At 56.3% G+C, this 21,091-nt stretch overlaps 1 protein-coding gene across 1 annotated transcript in view; it reads left to right on the plus strand.

Annotated features, from left to right (window-relative positions):
- The first annotated feature begins 19,137 nt into the window (after window positions 1–19,137).
- Window positions 19,138–21,091, plus strand: part of CELF5 (CUGBP Elav-like family member 5) — a 28,288-nt gene continuing 26,334 nt past the window's right edge. The window contains exons 1-2 of the mRNA XM_025042995.1: window positions 19,138–19,203; window positions 20,880–21,027. Coding sequence (XP_024898763.1) covers window positions 19,138–19,203; window positions 20,880–21,027 — 214 coding nt within the window. The remainder of the gene's footprint in view (window positions 19,204–20,879; window positions 21,028–21,091) is intronic.

The raw sequence follows: 21,091 nt of genomic DNA on the forward strand, positions 1-21,091 counted from the left end.
CCTGAGCTGGTCTGGGCCATGGGTGTAGAGAGGAGGAGGTTGCTGGAGACATATTTAAGATGTCAAATTATCAGTTCTTGGCAGGAGGTGGGTGAGGAAGTGGGAGGGTTCTTGCAAAGTGGGTGTCACCCAGGGCGACCCTGCTCCCAAGGGACCCTGGGCAATGGTCTGGGAACATCAATGATTGTCACAACTGGGGGTGCTCTTGGCAATGATCTGGTGGACCAGGGATACTGCTCAACACCCCACAGTGCTCAGGATGGGCCACTGCAGAGTGACGCAGCCCCAGCGCCAGCAGTACCGAGCGGGGAGACCCTGCTGTAGGGTGAATGGATGGATGGATGGTGGATGGATGGATGGATGGATAGGTGGATGTGTGAATGGATGGATGGGTGGACGGATGGATAGACAGATGGATGAGTGGGTAGTTACCTGAGTGGACAGGTAGATGGGTGAATAGATAGGTGGGTGGGTGGACGGGTGGATGGATGATGGATGGAGGGATGATGGATGGATGATGGATGAGGGATGGATGGATGGATAGGGAGATGGATAGACAGGTGCATGGCCAGGTGGATGAGTGGGCGATGGGGGGGGGGGTGGATGGATGGATAGATAGGAAGATGGATAGACAGGTGCATGGCCAGGTGGATGAGTGGGCGATGGGGGGGGGGGTGGATGGATGGATAGATAGGAAGATGGATAGACAGGTGCATGGCCAGGTGGATGAGTGGGCGATGGGGGGGGGGGTGGATGGATGGATAGATAGGAAGATGGATAGACAGGTGCATGGCCAGGTGGATGAGTGGGCGATGGGGGGGGGGGTGGATGGATGGATAGATAGGAAGATGGATAGACAGGTGCATGGCCAGGTGGATGAGTGGGCGATGGGGGGGGGGGTGGATGGATGGATAGATAGGAAGATGGATAGACAGGTGCATGGCCAGGTGGATGAGTGGGCGATGGGGGGGGGGGTGGATGGATGGATAGATAGGAAGATGGATAGACAGGTGCATGGCCAGGTGGATGAGTGGGCGATGGGGGGGGGGGTGGATGGATGGATAGATAGGAAGATGGATAGACAGGTGCATGGCCAGGTGGATGAGTGGGCGATGGGGGGGGGGGTGGATGGATGGATAGATAGGAAGATGGATAGACAGGTGCATGGCCAGGTGGATGAGTGGGCGATGGGGGGGGGGGTGGATGGATGGATAGATAGGAAGATGGATAGACAGGTGCATGGCCAGGTGGATGAGTGGGCGATGGGGGGGGGGGTGGATGGATGGATAGATAGGAAGATGGATAGACAGGTGCATGGCCAGGTGGATGAGTGGGCGATGGGGGGGGGGGTGGATGGATGGATAGATAGGAAGATGGATAGACAGGTGCATGGCCAGGTGGATGAGTGGGCGATGGGGGGGGGGGTGGATGGATGGATAGATAGGAAGATGGATAGACAGGTGCATGGACAGGTGGATGAGTGGGCGATGGGTGGGTCAAGGATGAAGGAATCTCTGGTGCAGCAATAGCGACCGGGAGGAGTGAAGATGGCTGTGGGCAGGGGGTTGGCGAGGGTCTAGAAGAGCCCTGAGAGGCCGAACATGGAAGGCTGAGACAGATGAGGAGGCAGGAAGGGGGCTGCGGAGCAGCAGCCGAGGGGTAGGTAGGAGGTCAGCCCGGAGCTGGTGCGCCCAATGGCGGGGTCCAGGAGTGTGAGCCTCGGGCCCGAGAACGTGCCTTCTTGGATGGGGACTAATGAGTTGACAAGTATGGAGGGAGGACAGTTAAAAGGAGAGGGAGCCCATCAGCCTCATCGTTCGCAGCAAAGAGGGGGATACCCTCGGGACGTGAGGATGGAGCGGGAGGTGGGGAGGGCGGCTGGGGCCAGGCGGGTGGTGGAGAGTGGTCTCACAGCAGAGGCGAGTATCTCCTCTAATCCTTGATGGACAGCGTTATGACTCCTATTTTATGGATGAGAAATGAGAGCTCAGAGAGGGTCAGTGGGTGGCCGGGATCACACAGCAGTAAGGCACTGGGTGGTGTTAGATCCCCGACTTTAGCCACTGGATTACAGAGCTGAAGTTAAAGACCAAGGATGTGGGGTACTGGTGTGCAGGGGCCTGGGATCGAAGGGATGGGGGACTCACACGATCAGTCGATCGATCATGATTGGGGTCCTGGCTGGTTGGGAAGAGGAGATATTGGGGTCAAGAGAAGATGAACAAGGGTGTGCTTCTTGTGCCTGTTTCCCCAGCATGGCTGGTGCATAATAGGTGCTCAGAAAATATTGACAGCCCCTGCTAGGCACGTGGGGTGGGGCGGTGAGGGGGAGGGCACGGATAAAAACGAATTAAATGTGATCATTGCCTGCAAGGAGGTGGTCTCGATATTAGCAGATCGGTTTGGAAACAAAATAAATTCATTCCGTCAACAAGCATTTATTGAGCACCTATGGTGTGCCTGACACTATTTAGGTCCTGGAGATATAGCACTGAACAAAATACGTAAAAACTCCTGTCCTTGTAGAAGCCACATTTCAGCAGGGGAGACGGAAATAAACAAATAGAATATATGGCATGCGAGATGGTGATAAGGGCACTGGATAAAAATAGAACAGGGTGGGGGATGGTTGAGGGCTGTAATTTGAAACAGAGTGCTCAAAGAAGATATCACTAAAAAAGTGACATTTGAGCCAATATCTGAAAGATGTGAGAGTGAACCATGTCTAGATCTAAGGGAAAGACATTTCAGAACAGCCCGTGCAAAGGCCCTGGGGCAGGACCGTGCTTGGTTCATTAGAGGAAGAGTGAGGAGGGCCCTGTGGCTGGAGCAGAGTGAGGGAGGAGGAGAGAGGGTGGGAGGAGGGCAGGGAAGGAGGGGGCAGATCGTGCAGGGCCTTGTGGGCCGAGGGAGGACTTGGGCTTCTACCCAGAGGGAGATGGGAGCCCTGGAGGGCGTGGGCAGAGAGGGGACATAACCTGACTCAGGTGTTCACAGGTGCCCTCTGGTGGCTGCCATGGGGAGGACAGACTGGGAGGCCAGGGTGGAAGCTGGGGGACCAGGGCAGAGCCGCCTGCTCTGAGCCGGGTGGAGGTGACGGAGCTGGACCAGGATGGAGGCCGTGAGCAGTGGCCAAATTCTTCCTGAGCACACACTGTGTGCTGGGCTCAGTGCTGGGACTGGGGACATGTGGGTGACTGGGACATAGCCTGTCCCCACCCTCGGGGGGCTCACAGTACTGTGAAGGTGAATAACATACGGCTAGGTGGTTACTGCGTGAGCGAGCAGAGCTGTGATGGGGACACGCGGGCACAAGAAAAGTCCACGAGGTGCTTCGTTCAATATCGCTGGGTGTGGGAAGGCTCCCCAGAGGAGGAGACTCAGCTGGGACCTGAGGGCTGAGGAGAAGTGAGCCAGATAAAGATGAGGGTGACAGTGTATGGCCCAAGGGAATGGCGTATCCACAGGCCACCAGCGAGAAGCCGGATGTGTGGGTGACCAGAGTCAGGGTATAGCCAAGGACGTGGGCAGCGTCCATCGAGGTCAATCCCCAGACCCACCAGACTCCCTGAGAAGTGACAAAAATCCCAGATTTACGCATTCAAATAAGGGCTATAAAGAGTAAGAAGGAAAACCCAATTTTTTCCTTTTCATTTTTAAAATTTTTCAGTTAGAGTTGACATTCGATATTATTTTATATTAGTTTCAGGTGCACGACACAGTGGTTAGACGTTTATATAATTTATGAAATGATCCCCTCCAATTAGTCTGGTCCCCACCTGGCACTAGACATAGTTATTACAATATTATTGAGTTTATTCTCCATGCTGCGCTTCACGTCCCTGTGGCTATTTTGTAACTACCAATTTGTACTTTTTAATCCCTTCACGTTTTTCACTCAGCCCCCCAACCTCCCCCCGCCTCGTCCCGCCTGGCAATCACCAGTTTGGTCTCTGTATCTATGAGTCTGTTTTCATTTTGTGTGTTCGTTTGCGTCCCTTAGATTCCACAGATAAGCGAAATCCTATGGTATTTGTCTTTCTCTGTGTGACTTATTTCACTGAGCAGAATACCCTCTAGGTCCATCCGTGTCGTTGCAAATGGTAAGATTTCATTTTTTATGGCCGCGTAGTATTCCATTGTATAGATGTACCACCATTTCTTTATCCAATCTCCTATTGATGGGCACTTCGGTTGCTTCCATATCTCGGCTGTTGTAAATAATGCTACAGTGAACGCAATTGCGGGTCATCTTTTCAAATCGGTGCTTTGGTTTTCTTTGGATAAATACCCAGAAGTGCAATTGCTGGGTCATAAGGTAGTTCTACTTTTGATTTTTTGAGGAACTTCCAAACTATTTTCTGTAATGGCTGCACCAATTTGCAGTCCCAAGAGTGCATGAGGGTTTTCTTTTCGTTTTTAAACTTTTTATTAATTATTATTATTATTATTATTATTATTATTATTATTATTATTATTATTAAGGCCATTCGATCAGTGTAACAAGCTTCAGCAACTTAAGTAGTCCCCAGTGCTCTGGAATTTTCTGAAATTTGGGGCCTTTGGGTCCTGTCGCTCTGTGACATAGGGCAGATGGCTCCATGGCTGGGGTCTCAGTTTCCCCACCTGTTAAGATGGGGATAATAATAGAAACAATAGTGTCATTGTCTTGGGCTAGTCTGAGGACTCAGACGGTTGACATGGGTGATGTTCTTCCATAGGAAGCCTGGTGCTCAGTGGACATCAGCTGTTATTATCGTTATTACAGCTTCGAGTCACAAAATCCGAAAAGCTCCGATCTCGAAGCAGAGAGCAGAGGGTCTTGGCGTGAGGAGGGACCCTAAGAATTCCCTGGCAAATGAATTTTCTCTCCGTGGAGCTGCTGCTTGCTAACCTCAGGGTGGGGAGCACTCTCCCTGCTGAGAGAGGCCAGATGAGGCAGATTTAGCTATCAGGGGACTTTGAAGGAAATCTCTTGCTCCCCAAGGATCCCCCACTGGTCCTGGCTCTGCCCTTGAGTCTCGAGAAATCTTTAGGCCCTGACACCCCTCTCCCACCCCCGCAGGATCAGCGTTGGTCTGGGCTTTGAGAATGGGGGTGGGGTGAAGGGGACCATAGGGTTGTCAAGTGCTGAGGGTTCTGTGTGTTGGTTTACACAGGTGGGACTGCCCTCTCTGCCCACCCTGCCAGGGCTGGGCTGCTAGACACCCAGCGTCGACGGGGCTGGTGTATGGGGTGGGTGTGGCCAGGACTGGAATCAGGGTGAGAGGCTCACCCAGTGTGGGCACTGAGTGGGCACTGAGTGGGCCGGGGTTCCCCTCGGAGGGCCTAGTTCTGGAGGCTGGAAGTCCGAGACCAAGATGTTGCTTGAGTCGGCTCCTTCTGAGGCTGTGAGGGTGAATCTGTTCCAGGCCTTTCTCCCAGCTTTTGGTGCTGCTGGCCATTTTTTACCGTTTCTTGGCTCGTCAACACATCACCCAGATTTCTGCCTTCGTGTTCACGTGGCGTTCCCCCTGTGTGCGTGTATCTCCTCTTATGAGGATGCCAGTTCTGTTTTATTAGGGCCCACTCTAATTCAGTGTGACCTCGTCTTACCTAATTACATCTGCAGTGACTCTATTTCTGAATAAGGTCACTTTCTGAGGTCCTGCGGGGACGTAGGAATTGGAGGGAGGGGAAAAACAGTTCACCCCTATCGGGAACTGAGAGCCAAGGCTCTCTTTATTCAGACGGGTAAACATCACACATTTTCAGCAACTGGAAAAGAAAAACTAAGTGAGATGTGGCAAAGAGAACGGGGAAGAGTTTCAGCACCAGGGACAGCGGCTCGGGGGCGTGGTTGTCCCTTCGTGCCTCTGCAGCAAAACTTCCAGACTCAGAGGCTGATGCCCGGAAGGGTGCTGGGGGCCCCTCCCTACCCTCCCGAGGCCAGCACGCTCCACGTCATGCAGGCGGAGCTCCACAGGCACGAAAGGACCCGAGGAGGAAGGGTTCTGCCCGATTTTACATCTTCCTGCAGCCCAAGATTTCTTGCCAGCCATGCCTCACTTCTCAGGTCCTAGGGCTAGTTGTCTTTAGCATTTCTCCTTTCCCCGAAGACCTTAGGGGATTAAATTCAGAAAGTGGAAACACACACACAGAAAAGTAGTAGGAAGACAGGTCGTGGATTGGGAGATGTTTGCGTTATACATAACCATAAACGGGTAAGCATGTACAGTATATAAAGAACTTCTACAAAGCATTCATTAATAACTCGAAGAGTGTAAGTTAAGATCTCAATGAAAGGCAGTGACACACCTGCCATAATGACTAACATTTCAAAGCCTGGAAAAGCCGAGTCGGTGAGAACGAAGCATTACTAGGATTCTCAGACCCTATGTGTATCAAAACACGTGTGCAAGATGTTCCATAGCGGCTTTGCTCATGGCACCCCAGACGGTGAACGGCCTCAATGCCCATCCACTGGAGAATGGGGGACCTCTTGCAGTGAATGTACAGGATAGGATATTACACAGAAACAAAAAGGAATTGACCCCTGATACACACAACCACCTGTTGTTGAGTGGAAGAAGCCAGACACGAAAGTGGACACACACCGTGATTCTATTTACATAAGTTCGACACCGGGACACACTCAGCTACATCGATTAGTGGGGCAGGCAGGATAGGAAACCATAATGAAAGCGGTGTCCTGGTTATCACGAGAGCTGGGGTAGCGGTCACCTCTGCAGGACAAGAGAGATTGTCAAGGCGGAGAGGAATATCGGGGCTTCCCGTGACTGCCATGTTTTATTTCTGCATTTGTGAAATGGTGACGTGACTTTATAATAATTTGTTACATTGTACATTTACATGTTCCGCATTCTTTTTTTTTTGGGGGGGGGAGGTTTGTAATTTATCCCAATTATCATTTTTATTGTGATGAAATATACATAACAAAAATTGACCATTTTTAAGCGCACAGCTCAGCGGCATTAAGCACACGCACATTGCTGTGCCACCGTCCCCACCGTCCATCTCCAGAACTTTCTCATCATCCCAAACTGACACTCTGTCCCCATTACACACTCACTCCCCTCCTCTCCCCCAGCCCCTGGCTCTACCATCTACTTCCTGTCTCTGTGAATCTGACTCCTCTGGGGACCTCCTGTGAGTGGGATCACACAGTGTTTGTCCTGTGTCTGACTTCTTTCACTCAGCATACTATCTTCAAAGTTCATCCACGTTTTAGCAGGTGTCAGAATTTCCCTCCTTTCTATGGCTGAATAATATTCCATGGTATGTATATACCACATCTTGTTTATCTGTTCATCTGTTGATGGACATTCTACCTTTTTGGCTGTTGTGAATGACGCTGCTGTGAACATGGGTGTGCAAATATCTCTTTTGAGTCCCTGCTTTCGATTCTTTTGGGTATGTCCCGGGAAGTGGAATTACTGGATCATAAGGTAATTCTACATTTAATTTTTTTGAGGAACCGCCAAACTCTTCTCCACAGCGGCTGCACCATTTTACATTATAGGATTGTTTTTCGAAATGCTAGAAACCATCCTCAGGTCTGCCTGGTGCCCCTCTCTCCAGGGTTCCAGGGGACCCCTCCCCATCACCTGGCCCAGCTGGTGGGAGTAGCAGCCCAGTAGATCGAAGCTTTAATTAGCTCCTGCCTGGGGCGGAAAGGGGCTCCCAGAGCTCTGTACAGGGGTTCCGGGGTGGGGGAGGCAGAGGGACAGGGACCGTGAGTGAGGACATAGGGTTCAACAGCATCGGCGCAGCCAACGACAGTGTCATTTCACAGGAAGTGAAAATGAGGTCCACAGAGGTGCGAGAGGCAAAGCCCAGCGCTGAGCCTAGACTCCTGTGTTCGCCCCAGGGGACCTGACATCTGCCCGCCACCCCCCCTTCCCCGCCTCCAGCAAGCATCTTTCAAAATACCTTTGACCTCCTTGGCCTTCCTCTGGGGAGGCTCCCTCCTTGCTTCTGTGTCTTGTCTCCTCAGCGTCTCCTATCTCTGCGGCTCCCACACCTGGCAACCCCGCCCCAGCCCCAGGCGGCGGTCTGTCCCACCCGCCCTCCAGACTCCGCCCCCGTGGCCCCGCCCACTCCGCTTGGCCCCGCCCCTGGGTTTGGCCCACCCTCTGCGCTAGGATCGTCCTCTCTGATGCGGGAAGCCGGGGCAAAGACCAGCAGCGCCCCATCCGAGCCGCAGCTGGGGTCAGCGGCCCAGCCCACTGCCCCTCATCCCACGCCCCTCCCCGGGCAGCAGCTCTGTCCACTCTCCCGACTCCGCGTCGCCCAACCCGCCCTTCTCAGGGGCTCTTCATCTAGCATCCGCCACGGACTTAATTCACAGCCAGGTGACCTCTCTCTGCTCCCCAGTTTCACCTTTCCGGGACTGGGGGCGGGGGAATCCGCTGAACCAGTGCCACTGTCCCCCACCCCCAAGAAAAAGGTGACTTCAGGCTCCTCTTTTTTATTGTTTTAATTATAGTAAAATGTACATAACATAAAATGTACCATCTTAAGCATTTTTCCTCCTTCCCAATTTTTATTGTAGTAATATACACATAACATCGGATTTGCCACCTGAACCATCTTTAAGGGCACAGCTCAGTGGCATTGAGCACGCGCACATCGCTGAGCCACCGTCCCCACGGGCCACCTCCAGGACTTTCTCATCGTCCCAAACTGACCCTCTGTCCCCATTACGTACTCACGCCCCTCCCCTCCCCCAGCTCCTGGCTCCACCATGTACTTTCTGTCTCTGTGAGTCCGACTCCTCTGGGGACCTCCTGTGAGTGGGATCACACGGCATTTGTCCTTTTGTATCTGGCTTCTTTCACTGAGCATAGCGTCCCCAGGGTCCATCGATGTTGTAGCCTGTGTCAGAATGTCCTTTTAAAGACCGAGTAATATTCCACTGTCTGGGTGGAGCACACGGTGCTTATCCCTCATCCACCAAGGACGCTTGGGATGCTTTCGCCTCTTGGCCATCGTGAGTCATGCTGCTATCAACGTGGGTGCACGGCATCCTTTCTCCTTAACACCCCGACTCTCTCCCCTCCAGGCTGTGCCTTTCTCACCTACTGTGCCAGGGACTCCGCCATCAAAGCTCAGACCGCCCTGCACGAGCAGAAGACCTTGCCCGGGGTGAGTCCTGGGTGCTGGGGTGGATCCTGGGTGCCGGGGTGAGTTCTGGGTGCTGTCAGGATAGGGGAGGGGCTGCTCGCAGCCTGAGGAAGGCCGGAGCCCTTCTTGGGATGAGCCGCGAAGCCCATGTGCCTTTGGACTCAGAAAAAGGGGCATAAATGATCACCAGAGTGAGCATTTGTCGAGTGCCTGCTGCATGTCGGCCCCATGCATCACACCGGAGCGGTTGTGTGTGGTCGCACAGGTGTGAGTGTCATTGGCCTGAAACCCGAAGGTGGCGAAGCCTTAGCAGGCAGCGGGCACAGCACATGCAAAGGCCCTGAGGCAGCACTGTGCCTGGTGTGTTGGAGGAACAGCGAGGCAAACAAAGCCACAGCCTCTTGATGCAGGGGCTGCTTGGGCACCACAGAGGAGGCCAGCCCAGGCTCTGTCCCTGCTGAGTCCCTCTTCTCAGTCTCGTCCTCTTTGTGTGGGCAGGAGGTCTTTGCCCCCAGTGAAGGATGGGGGGTCCCCCGAGCCACAAGAGCCTGGCCTCCGGGCAGCACATCTAGATGGAAATCGAAGGAACCACAATGAGGTTGCTGGCTCTGGGGCGGGGCTGGCTGTCCCTCTGGAATTCTCAGAGACCCTTCAGCATCAAAGGCGTTCAGGGGCGGCTTGGGTGGCATCTGCAGCCATCAGTGCTGGGGACAGGGGCACAGCACAGCTGACAGTGGGAAGCCTGGTGTGTTGGAGGGACATGGAGGGGTTCGAGATAGACCAGGAGGTCAGGGAAGGCGCCTCTGGGGAGGTGACTTGATGGAGGTGAGGGAGGGAGCTGTGAACTCTCTACAGGACTCTCTGCAGGAAGGGCATCCCTGGCGGAGGACACGGCCAGTGCAAAGGCCCTGAGGCTCGGCCCCGCTCGTGCGTTTGAGCAGCCTGTGGGAGAGAGCGGTGGGGGGAAGGCGGGCACAGGAGAGGGGCGGGGCTGCGGGAGGAGTTTGGATTTTATTCCAGAGGTGGCCGTGCCGTGGCCGTCGGAGGGTGGCAGGCGGAGGGGTGACCTGCTTTGATTTCCATGTTCAAAAGCCCCCGTAGACCAACCTCTGGAGTCCTGGGGCCGCTGCAACAAAGCTCGGCCAGCCGGGTGGCTTAAAGCAACGGAAACATATTACCTCACGCTTCCAGAGGCCAGAAATCTGAAAGCAAGGTGACAGCAGAGCCTCGCTCCCTCCAGGAGAACCCCTGCCATGTCTCTCTCCCAGCCTCCCGTGGCCACCAGAAGTTCCTTGGCTTGTACACACATCACTGCGATAACCGCTGCCCCCACTGTCACACGGCCTTCTCCTCCGTATCTGCATCCCTCTGATGCCCTCTGCCTTTCTCTTAGGACACCTGTCATTAGATCTAGGGCTCATCCTAAATCCGGGATGACCTCAGCTCCAGTGCCGTTACTTAATTCCATCGGTATAGACCCTTTTCAAATAATGTCCCATTCACGGGTTCTGGAGGTTAGGACTTGGACATATTTTTTTGAGGGGGGGCATCATTCAACCCACTACAGGGGGTGACCACACAATGAATGGCCATATGTAAGGGTGACTAGGGGCAGCATCGCTGAGGAGGTCCAAGTGACCCCAATGGATGACTCAGTGGAGGGCAGACAGGACGGCTTCTTGGAGGAGGGAGCGTTTGAGCTGAGTCTTGCGACACGGAGAGGACTCTGGCAGATGGAGACAGAGAAGGAGGTGGCACGGGGACTGAGTGTACCTGGGCTGGAGGCAAGAATGTGGCCGGCCTGCTGCTGAGAACCCACGAGAGCCTCTAGGGTAGGAGGAATTTTCGACCCAGGGCGATTCTGCTCCCAGGGTACCCTGGATGATGTCTGGGGACCTTGTCGTTGTCGAGACTGGAAGATGCCACTGGTGTCAAGTGGGTAGAGGCTGGGGATGCTGCTCAGCACCCTACAGGGCACATGGCGGCCCCACAACAAAGAATTATCCGCCCCAAATCAATGATGCCCAGGCAGATAAACCCCAGTCAGGGGACGAAGGAGCTGAGGGAAACGGGATGCATTTAAAATTTCTAGGAGCCACATTTAAAAAGGAAAAAGAAACAGGTGAAATAAATTTTGACACCATATTTTGTTTGAATCCAGCATCTCCAATATCTTATTGTTTCCACAGGCGGTCAGTATAGCTGGTATAAAAATTATTAATGAGACAGTTCACGTTCTTTTTTTTTTTTTTTTATCCTACGTGTTCTGATACCTGGTGAGCATCCGGTTTGCTCCCAGCCCATCTCAAGTTTATGAAATCGACAGCTGAGGAAGTACATTCACGTACCCAAGTAGTAAACATACCTAAAGGTTTTCCAAGGATGGAGCTGGGTATGTTTTTAGATTTAGGTTTATATTACTTACAATTGAACAGAATCGAAAATCTCATTGCCTGCCCCCACGAGCCACATTTCAGGGGCTCAGTAGTGGCAGGCGGCTGTCACGTCGGACAGTGTAGTCGTGAGATGTGCTAAGCCCAGGGTCGGCAAACTTTTAATGTGAAGAATCGGAGAAGGCATATTTTGGGCCCTGCTGGCCACGCAGCCTCTGTCACAGAGACACGAATGCCTCAGACAACACGTAAATGATGGGCGTGTCTGCGTGCCAAGGAAACTGCTTACAAACACCGATGGGGGCCAGAGTAGGGCCTTGGTTCACCAATCCCCGTTCTAGGCCGGCACCGTCCGGTAGAACTTTCCACGATGATGGGCGTCAGTGCTGTCCACCGTGGTGGCCATTAGGTCCCTGTGGCTGTCGAGCCTTTGAAATGTGGCACGTATGACTCAGGAACTGAACGTTGAATGTTATTCAGTTTTTGTCGTTGTCGTTATTCAGTTTTAATAAATGTAATTTTAAATTTAAATGGCTATGTGTGGCTAATGGCTACCACTGGACAGCTCAGATCTAGAATGTTCTAGACCAGGAGCCGGCTACCATGTGATACAGCACAGATCTAGAATTTTCTAGACTGGGGCCAGCTACTGTGTTGGAGAGCAGAGACCTAGGATGTTCTAGATGCAGGAACATGGTCTGGCGTCATCATAAGTCTAGACTGCAGGGCTCGAGGTCTCTCTTTGATCCCAGCTGGCAGTTGGCAGGTGAAGAGTCTCAGGCGGTACCCTCTCCTCTCTGGGCCTCAGTTTCCCCAGCCTCCACATGGGCCTAGCGTGTGAACGTCACTATTGTCCGGCCCTGCCGGGGCCCCTCATCTAGCTGTCATGTCCACTGGGAGCGGGGCTGGGGCTGCTGCTAGCCCTGTTCGACAGAGAGGGAGACTGTGGGTAAGAGAGAGGGGACTCGTGTGTGGTCACCCAGCAGGATGAGGACCGCAGCAGTATCCACCCCACTCCAAAGGCCTTGAACCTCTGGCTTGTCTGGTTCGCTTTCCTGCAAGCTGGCCTCTGCCTTCCTGGAGGTGGGGGCCAGTGTTTGATGAACAAGAAAGAGGCGGCTCAGCGCCGGACCCTGGGGATGCAGGGACCCCTGAGGACCACCCTCAAGCCTGGGCATCGTCCTCCGGGAGTAGAGCCTGGCTTTCCAAAAATATTTCTTAAAGTTTGCAAAACACTACACACTTAGAGAAAAATGCACGTAACACAAATTATAAAGCAAGCACCCCATTACCACTATACACAGTTGGCACCCCAAGACTCCGAGCCCCAGCCCCTCTCCTCCTGCGGGAGGAGGCACTACCCTGACTTTGATGGTACCCAACCCCTGCTTTTCTGCATGGTCCTCGCACTTAGAAATACAGCCCTAAAATGTGAGACGGCTCTTGCCTGCTTTTGCTTTAACCCAACCTGCGTGGAATCATACTACGTGTAGGCGTTTCCGTCTGCCTTTTTTCCATTCAGTATGATGCTAACGAGAGTCAGCGTCGCATGCATCCGTGGTTGGTGCTTTTTTATTGCCGTATAGTATTCCACGGCACGAATACGCAATTCGCCCATCCTCCTGCTGGTGGGCGCTTGGGTTGTTTCTGGTTTTTGCTGCCGCAGACAGAGATCCTTGTCTGTGTCTTGGCTCCTGTTGGGCACATAGCCGGGAGTCCCGGTCGCCGAGCACGTGTACCTGTGGCTTCTCATTTGCGAAGGGGTTGTCCTCCCTCCCCCAAGGACACCCGCAGACGTGGGACCAACCTTGCAGAACCACAGCTGGAGACTCGCTCACAGATTGCACGGGAGGGTGGGGCTGCTGTGGCAGAAGGTCCCCTCGCCTGTCAGCTGCATCTGAGCACGGACGTCTGAGCCTTGACAAGGCGATTCCGCCGGAAGATAAAGCGACGGCCACACGAGGTTTGCCCCGTGCTGGGAAGGCCACCCTGCTGGCTCACGTGCCCACACGCTGAGGAGCCAGAGCTGGGGCACTCTGGAGACCAAGACAGCCACCACCTCTCCTGTCCCCTGCACACACGCCCCCCAGGAACCCGTGTGTGTTGGAGGATGCAGTATGGAGTGGACACTTCTGGCCTTTTATCTCTTGATAAACCAGCAGGGGAGGGGCCCCGGGTCGCTCGCTGGCCCTGTGCTCGCCCCCCTGCCCCATGGCACAGCCGACCCCTCCCCTAATACTGCTTTCTGAAGTGATGATGACCCCCCTCTCCGGTTTCCTCCTAGAGCGTGCCAGCGGTGTCCGTGGGGGACGCAGTTTAATCAAATCTCAGCATTCTGGAATAGGATCCGAAATTGAATAACAGAATCCCAGAATAGAGCCTGGAATGCAGGCAGGACCCTGGGCGGCTCAAGGAGGCAGCACCCCGAACCCCTCTGCTGGGCGGTCAAACCCCAGGACAGGGTCCTTGGGATGCAGTGGACCCCACGGGGACAGTCGGGGCCAGCATGGCCAGCTCCCATCTCTTGGGGCTGGACCATCTGAGGCAACACCATCTCGTTCTTCGTGAAGGTCTTGGGGGGTGAGGGAGGCCCCAGATCTGAAGGCCCCCCGCTGGTCATCTGAGCACCCCAGAAAGGGAGACATTTGTATGTTTGGCTGTGAGCCCCCCACCACCACAGGCCTTTCCTAAAAACCCCTTCTGTGCACACAGAGGACTCCGAGGTGGCCCCCTTGTGGGACCCACTGATGCCCCATAACTTGGCTCGGCGTCAAGCCAAACCTGTGGATGAGTGAGGGGCCCCAAGGTGCCGAATGTCTAATGAGTTGGCCTTCCTCGGCCTCAGTTCCCTCGTATGTGGAATGGGACCGCAGAAATGTTCTGAAGATTCTGCCAGGTGACGTGTGCCAGGGGCCGAGCACACACGGGAACTTGGCGGTTCTATGCAGAATGAACGAGGGGACCGTCTCAGGCTAGTCAAGCCGTGGGACTCACGGCCAGTTGTGCTGTCTGTCCAGGCCTGAGGCCCCCGTGGATGGAGCAGTGTAAACACAGCCTGGCTCAAGCTCTCGGTTGTCCCCGCTGCTGGGCACTGCCTGGCTTATGTCCAGCTCGCTCTGTGCCCACGGGAACAGAGTCTGAGTTTCGCTCTCCGCGAACACTGTAGGTCATGCCTCCTTTGTGGACCCTGTGCTGGGCCTTCTCCGGGAGTGGAGCACAGAGCCGCTCAGCCCCTGCCCCCAGAAGCTGCCCCAAAAGAAGATTGTGTGTGTGAGCGAGCACATGTGCGCATGGTGTGTGCACACGTGTGTGTGTGAGCGAGCACGTGTGCGCATGGTGTGTGCGCACGTGTGCGTGTTGGGGGCACGTGCTGTGATCAAAGCAAGGCCTGGGCAAAGTGACAGAGAGAAAGGCTTCGGGAGCAGGTGGCTTTTGAGGGGGCCCCAACAAGGTGACAGTGGGGTGCGGGGGGGCCCGGTCCAGCCCGGTCCAGCCCAGTGAGCGCACAGCAGGAGCCCCAACAAGGTGACAATGGGGTGCGGGGGGGGCACAGTCCAGCCCGGTCCAGCCCAGTGAGCGCACAGCAGCGTCCTGGGGCGTGGGAGGAATGCCAAGGGCGGAGCAGCAGAGGCGCCCGAATGCCCAGATGAGGCGCCGACTCCCACCACCCCAGGGCAATGGGGAGCCACGGCGGCATTTGGACCAAGAGAGGGGCCCGGTCTGGGCCAAGTTGGGAGAATGGGGTTGGAAGGGTGGCCTGGGCAGCCCAGGTGGGGGCCTACCTTGCTTCCTTCTTCTCTACACCCCTCGGAGACAACCCAGCTGGGGCCTCCCCTGGGGTCACCGCATCTTCTAAAGGCATGACTTTGCAAGTCTGGGACACACTTTGGGGCCCAGCCTGACCGGAGACTCCCCCTGCAGCCTCAGCATCCCCATCTGTAACACACTCAGGTCGGACGTGAGGGACTCTTTTCCCAGTGGTATATGGCTTGGTTGAAGTCACCCAGCAAAAGCAGTGGGGCAGAGCAAGGACTGGATCCCAGCCACTTCACGTGTGCCACCCCCAGAGCCCCAGCCCACAGGACGCTTGGAGGGCTGGCTGGGTCTTCAGACGACCCCGAGGAAAACCAGATGGGGCCTCTGCTTCCGACCTTCTCCTCCCCCTTTCTGATTTGCCCATCTGTAAAATGGGGATGTCTCCCTCTCATGAAGTTGCCGGGAGGCTAAATGAGTCAGTGGATATACATGAAAACTTGTCTCCCCTTCAAACTCCTCTTCACACTTCAAAACCCACCAACAGACTTCACGTCTTCAGTGCAGCCCCAGGACAGCCTTTGGCTCCTCACCCTTCTTCACTCCAGGCTCCCCAGCCCTCGACTGTGCCACTTGCCCCAACCCTGGCCCCATGAGTGTGGGAGTGTCTATCTGCCTCTATCTCCCTCTCCCCCAGACCAGTGGGATGGGTCATCCCTGGGGTTGCACAACTACGCAGCACGGGGCACACTGGGAATGTCGTCGAGTGAATGAGTAGAGGAAGGCACGGGGCAGGGAAGGGATGCAGTGATGGGGAGCCAGGGAAGGTGGAGGAGAGAGGGAGGGCACTCAGCAGAGACCTCGGTGGGACAGATGGAAAGAGGTGGGCAGAGCCAGATGGGAGGGCAGGGGCGACGGGAGGGGTGGGGTGTGGGGAGACCCATTCCCCCCCCGCTGGCACGCCTCCTCCGGGCTGGGCTCTGGTGGGCAGCATGGGTGGAGCCTGGACGCTGGCTGGTGGATTGCCTGGATGTGGGGCGTAGGGAGCAAGGCGCTGGGCCCCAGCTCTCGTGTTGTGTGGCTGTGCGCCTGGGACCGGCCAGCCGGGCGGCGGCACGTGGATGCCAGCCTGGTGCACGTCTCCAGGCCGCTGGGTAAGGCTGGGTGTGGGGCTGCAGGGTGCGGGCAGCCGGGCCTCCCAGCTTCAGGTTTCGAGTGGGGGGGTGTAGGTGGGGAGGAGGGGGCTGCCCACCTGGCTTCTGGGGCCAGACTGACAGCCCCTCCCCCCGCCAGGCTGACCCGGAGGGGGAAGGGCCTCCCAGTAAGAGGTGGAAGGTCCCAGGCTGCACAGTGGCCAGTGGACATGGGGAGCAGGGACTCAGGCCACGAGAATGGGGTGGGGGTTGAGGGTGCAGTGATGGGGGTACATTCCCTCCCTGTGACCCCCCTTTCCTCATTCGCTCCCTCTGCTCATCCATCTCTAGAAGATTATATTTAAATATCTCTTTTGTGCAAGGCAGGAGCTGGGCTCGCCCCTAAGAGGCGGTTTCCATGGCAACAACAATTGCCAGCTTCCGTGTGGTGAATCAGCGTTGCCATGGCAACCCCATCCTCATCTGCCCAAGGTGCTGGGAGTGGGGGAGGAGGTGAGGGCCTGTGGAGGTGGGGTGGGGTGGGTGTGGGGAGCAGGAGGCTGAAGCTCAGGTGCCCCCTCTCCCTCCACCCCCCCTTCACCACCAGAGTCCACCCCCAGCCCAGAATCTGGTCCCATCTGATTAAAATAGCTCCCCTCCTGCCTCCAGCTATTGGGGTGTGGTACCCAGGTGGAGAGGGCCTGGTGTGCATAAGTGTGTGTGTCTGTGTGTGTGTGTAGCGGGAAAGGGGAGACATGGTTCTGCCTTGCTCAGGTGGTTCGGGGTCCCTCAAGTGTGTGGCTGGGTGGCAGGAAGTTACCGTGTGGGAACTGGGGATGCTGGATGGGGGGACAGAGGCCTGTCTGGTTCTTGGGCTCCCAAGGTTGAGTTCAAATTGGGGTGGCCCATATGTGCCTGGAACACTCAGAAAGGAGAAGGGTACCAGGTGGGAGGGGCTCAAGGAGGGGTGGGGACACAGGGAGGAGGAAATGACTCAGAATGGGGGGCTCAGAGGGGACGGGGAAGACAGAGAGGGGAAGGCCTTGCAGAGCGAGCGAGGAGACTCGGAGAGAGGCTCAGAGCTGGGACAGGGGCTGAGAGAAGGGGAGGTTCAGAGGGGAGGAGACTTGGGGTTTTCAAAGTCGGGGAGGGGTCTCTAATCATAGGATTGGGTGGAAAGACCCTTACATGTGACATGTAGGATCTTAGTGCCTCGACTTGCCCACCATGACCTTGTCAGATGTAATAAGAGACTTCTCCCTGGGCTCTGATTTTGACGTATGATGGGGTGAAATCGGCCCCTTTCTCGAGCTGGCCAGCACCATGACGGGAATGCTGGCATTTGTCAAGCACCGTCTCTAGACGGGTGGGGATCTGCTCCAAGACTGTCCGAACTGGGGCCTGCGCTCGCCACCTGGGCCTGTTGGGAGCGACCAGATGCCTTTGTGCCCTGCGCTGGTGGGCACTGGCCACCTCCTTCTGGTCAACTCGGTCCGGCAAACTCCTCGGACCTTCCAGTGTCCTCGCCCTGTGTGGAGTGACGCTGTGGTCCCCGGTCCGGTCCGGAGGGAGAAGAGTGAGCCGTAGACGCTTCCTGCCCTGAGGCGGAGGGAGGAGCGAGCCCAGAGGGCTGGAGGGGCTCCCTGTGTGGGGATTTCGAGGTGGGTTTTGAAGGATGATAGGAGTTTACCAGAGATGCCGGGTCGGGAGGAAGATCCTGTCCTGGGGCCAGCGGAGAAGCAAAGGCCACCGCATCCCACCTCCCTCAGGTCCGTTCTCACATGTCACTTGAGCTCATACTTGTGGCTGGGGGAGTTTGGGGGAAGGGGCTAGTGAGGATTTCTTCCATTCGACATCATTTTCAATACCGGGCTGGGAGACAGAAGTTTCCAGAACAATGAGTCCAGCTTGCAGGCTGGTCCACTTGGATATGACAGTCCTCCCACCCAAGGTTCGGGCTGCTGACCGAAAGTAGCAGCTTGGTGTATTGGTCAGCTACTGCTGAGTGACAAATCATCCCAACTGTCTTATACGTTCATGATTCTATGGGTTGGTAACCCCGGGCTGGGCTCATCTGAGGGGTTCCTGCGGGTCTCTCCTGGAGTCATTCATGCAGCTGCAGTCGGCTGGGGTTCAAATGGGACTAGCTGGGCGGGGATGACCTCGCTGTGTAGCAGAGGGGACCCTCTACGCGTGAGGTCTGCTGTCCGCCGGTAGCTCTCCCGGGCTCGTGCACCTGGCGATCTCAGGGTTGCAAGCATGCAAGCTGCAAGGTCTCCCGGCGCCGAGTTTGGAACCCCTACAACTGCACGGCCGCCACAGTCTATTGGTCGGAGCAAGTTGCATGGCCGAGACTGGATGCAAAAGGAAAACAGACTCCAGTTCTTGATGAGAAGAACCTTGAAGTCACATCACAAAAAGGGACTGGAGGAGTTAGGCCATCTTTGCAAACGGTCCCTCACACCTGGGGAGGCAAGGAGGCTTCCTGGAGGACGATTATCGTTACTGGGTTTCCAAGGCTAAGTGAGCGTTTTCCAGGCAGCATGAGCGAAGCCCCGTAGGTGGGACCGTGTGTTGTTTGGTTCTAGTGGGGCGTTAGCGGCTGCTGCGGGGAGGGTACTGAGGCTGGGGACGTGGGCAAAGTTGCGTGGCAGAGCTTGGGGGAGGGGAAGCCTCCGCCCACACAGCCCCCCCTGCCGACCTTGACCTTTCCCTCCCCCTTCTCTCCACAGATGGCGCGGCCAATCCAGGTGAAGCCTGCGGACAGCGAAAGCCGCGGAGGTAGTTGTCATCTCTCCGTGGCCGCTGGGCTGGGGGTGGGCTGAGAACGGGGGAAGGAGGGACACCCCTGCGCGAAAGCCTGCAGCAGTCACCTGCCTGCTCGGACGCCCCAGGGGAGGGGACGGGAGAGCAGGGCGGTGGTGTCCTCTCTTCCCAGCCACAGAGTCCCAGGCCAGGGCCAGCTGCTTCCCCTGGAGCTCGAAATGCCTCACTGCTCTCAGGGTGCAGAAGTGGGGTCTCCAGACGCAGAGGGGATGGGGTCCTGAAAGGGCTGCGGATTGATTTCCGGCGTGTGCACGTGTCCACACCTGGACAAGTGCATCCAGGTGTATATATGTGACCACGCACACCTGGTCATGCCTGCGTGCACGTGTGTGCAAGTATGTGCCGCGTGCATGCGTGTTTGTGCGGCTGGGGCGGTGGGCATGCGTGCGCGTTGCGTGCGTGCGTGCTGCGTGCCCAGCCCCTGCGCGGGTGTTTGCGTTTGAGCTCCTGAGCTTGACTCTAACGGACTGGGCATGTGGGCATGCGGGCTGGGGGCCTGGCAGTCTGCGTGGGACTGCACTGGGTGCTGGGGGCTTGCCTATCGGGGGGAGGGGTGCTTGGCTGTGCTCAATGGGACCCAAGGATCGTCATTCTTGGGGATTTTCATGCCCCCCTCCCCATCGCAGGTGGATTGAGGGCCGAGGGAGAGCAGCCAGCCCTGGGGGTGGTGTGGAGGGCAGGGCAGTGAGGCCCCTCGTACATGGGTAGGAGCCTAGTAAAGGCCATCGGGCTGGGAGCCCGTTTTCACACTCTCTAACCTGGCTGCCATTGTGGTCAGCAATTCAGAGGTGGGGTCTGCGTTTCTCCATCTCTTCCTCCCTCTCCCTCCGGATTGCTGTTTCTCTCTCCTTTTTCTCTCCTGTCTCTCTGCGCCTCTGAGTCTCTCTCTGTCTGTCTCTTTCTCTCTCAGCCTCTCCTTGTCTCTCTCTCCTTGACTCTCAGTCTCTCCCGGCTGTGTCTCTCCTTCCCTCCCACCCCTATGAGTGACAGCTGCCGGAGAAAGGGTCTCCATAGTAACCCGGCTCACCATCACCCAGAGAGGAAGCTGCCATGGTCCTGATTACAGGGGAGCAGTGTGGTTATCGAGGGGGTAGGGCCCTGGTGCCTTACGTAGGCGAGGTTAGCCAGGACTGACTCCTGGCCTTAGACTTGGGCATCGACTAGGCACCCACCCCAACCCCCCACCGGACAGGGAGTGCGGGCTTCCCAGGCGCCCTTACTTACTGAACAGCGAGGTTGGGCGGGGGACTCTTCCAGGCACCGTGAGGATGCAGAGGCCATCAGCTCTCACCCCATCCTGGAAAATCTAGATGGCTGACAGACAGGGGACCTAGGCGAGGCCAGGCAGTTCCTAACCCTGGTACTGTGCGTGGGCTCTCTGAGGCCCAGCAGGGAGAAGCTGGCTTTGCCGGGTGGGTGGGAGCAGTGGAGTAGAGGCCCCGGAGGATCAAAGGGAGGACATTCCAGACATGGTGGTGGAGCGGGGGGTCACTGCGTGAGGAAAGGCGTGAACATGGGACCTTGCAGGGACGTGGGAGGGTGGAGAGACCCAGGGCAGGGAAAGCGCGTGGGTGTCACCTCCCTCGCAGGCGCAGAATGGGCCCAGCTGAGGAATTCCTGGAGGCCCGCAGGCCTGGACTCGGCTGAGGTGGTGTCTCCGCCCACAGGGGACCGGAAGCTGTTTGTGGGGATGCTGAACAAGCAGCAGTCGGAGGAGGACGTGCTGCGGCTGTTCCAGCCCTTTGGGGTCATCGACGAGTGCACGGTGCTCCGGGGGCCAGATGGCAGCAGCAAAGGTCAGGGTCGCGGCTGGCTCTGGGGGCGGGGCCGGGCCCAAGGGGGCGGGGCCGCGTCCTGGAG

Source organism: Pteropus alecto, unplaced genomic scaffold (genome assembly GCF_000325575.1).
Source record: "Pteropus alecto unplaced genomic scaffold, ASM32557v1 scaffold30, whole genome shotgun sequence".
Taxonomy (NCBI): domain Eukaryota; kingdom Metazoa; phylum Chordata; class Mammalia; order Chiroptera; family Pteropodidae; genus Pteropus; species Pteropus alecto.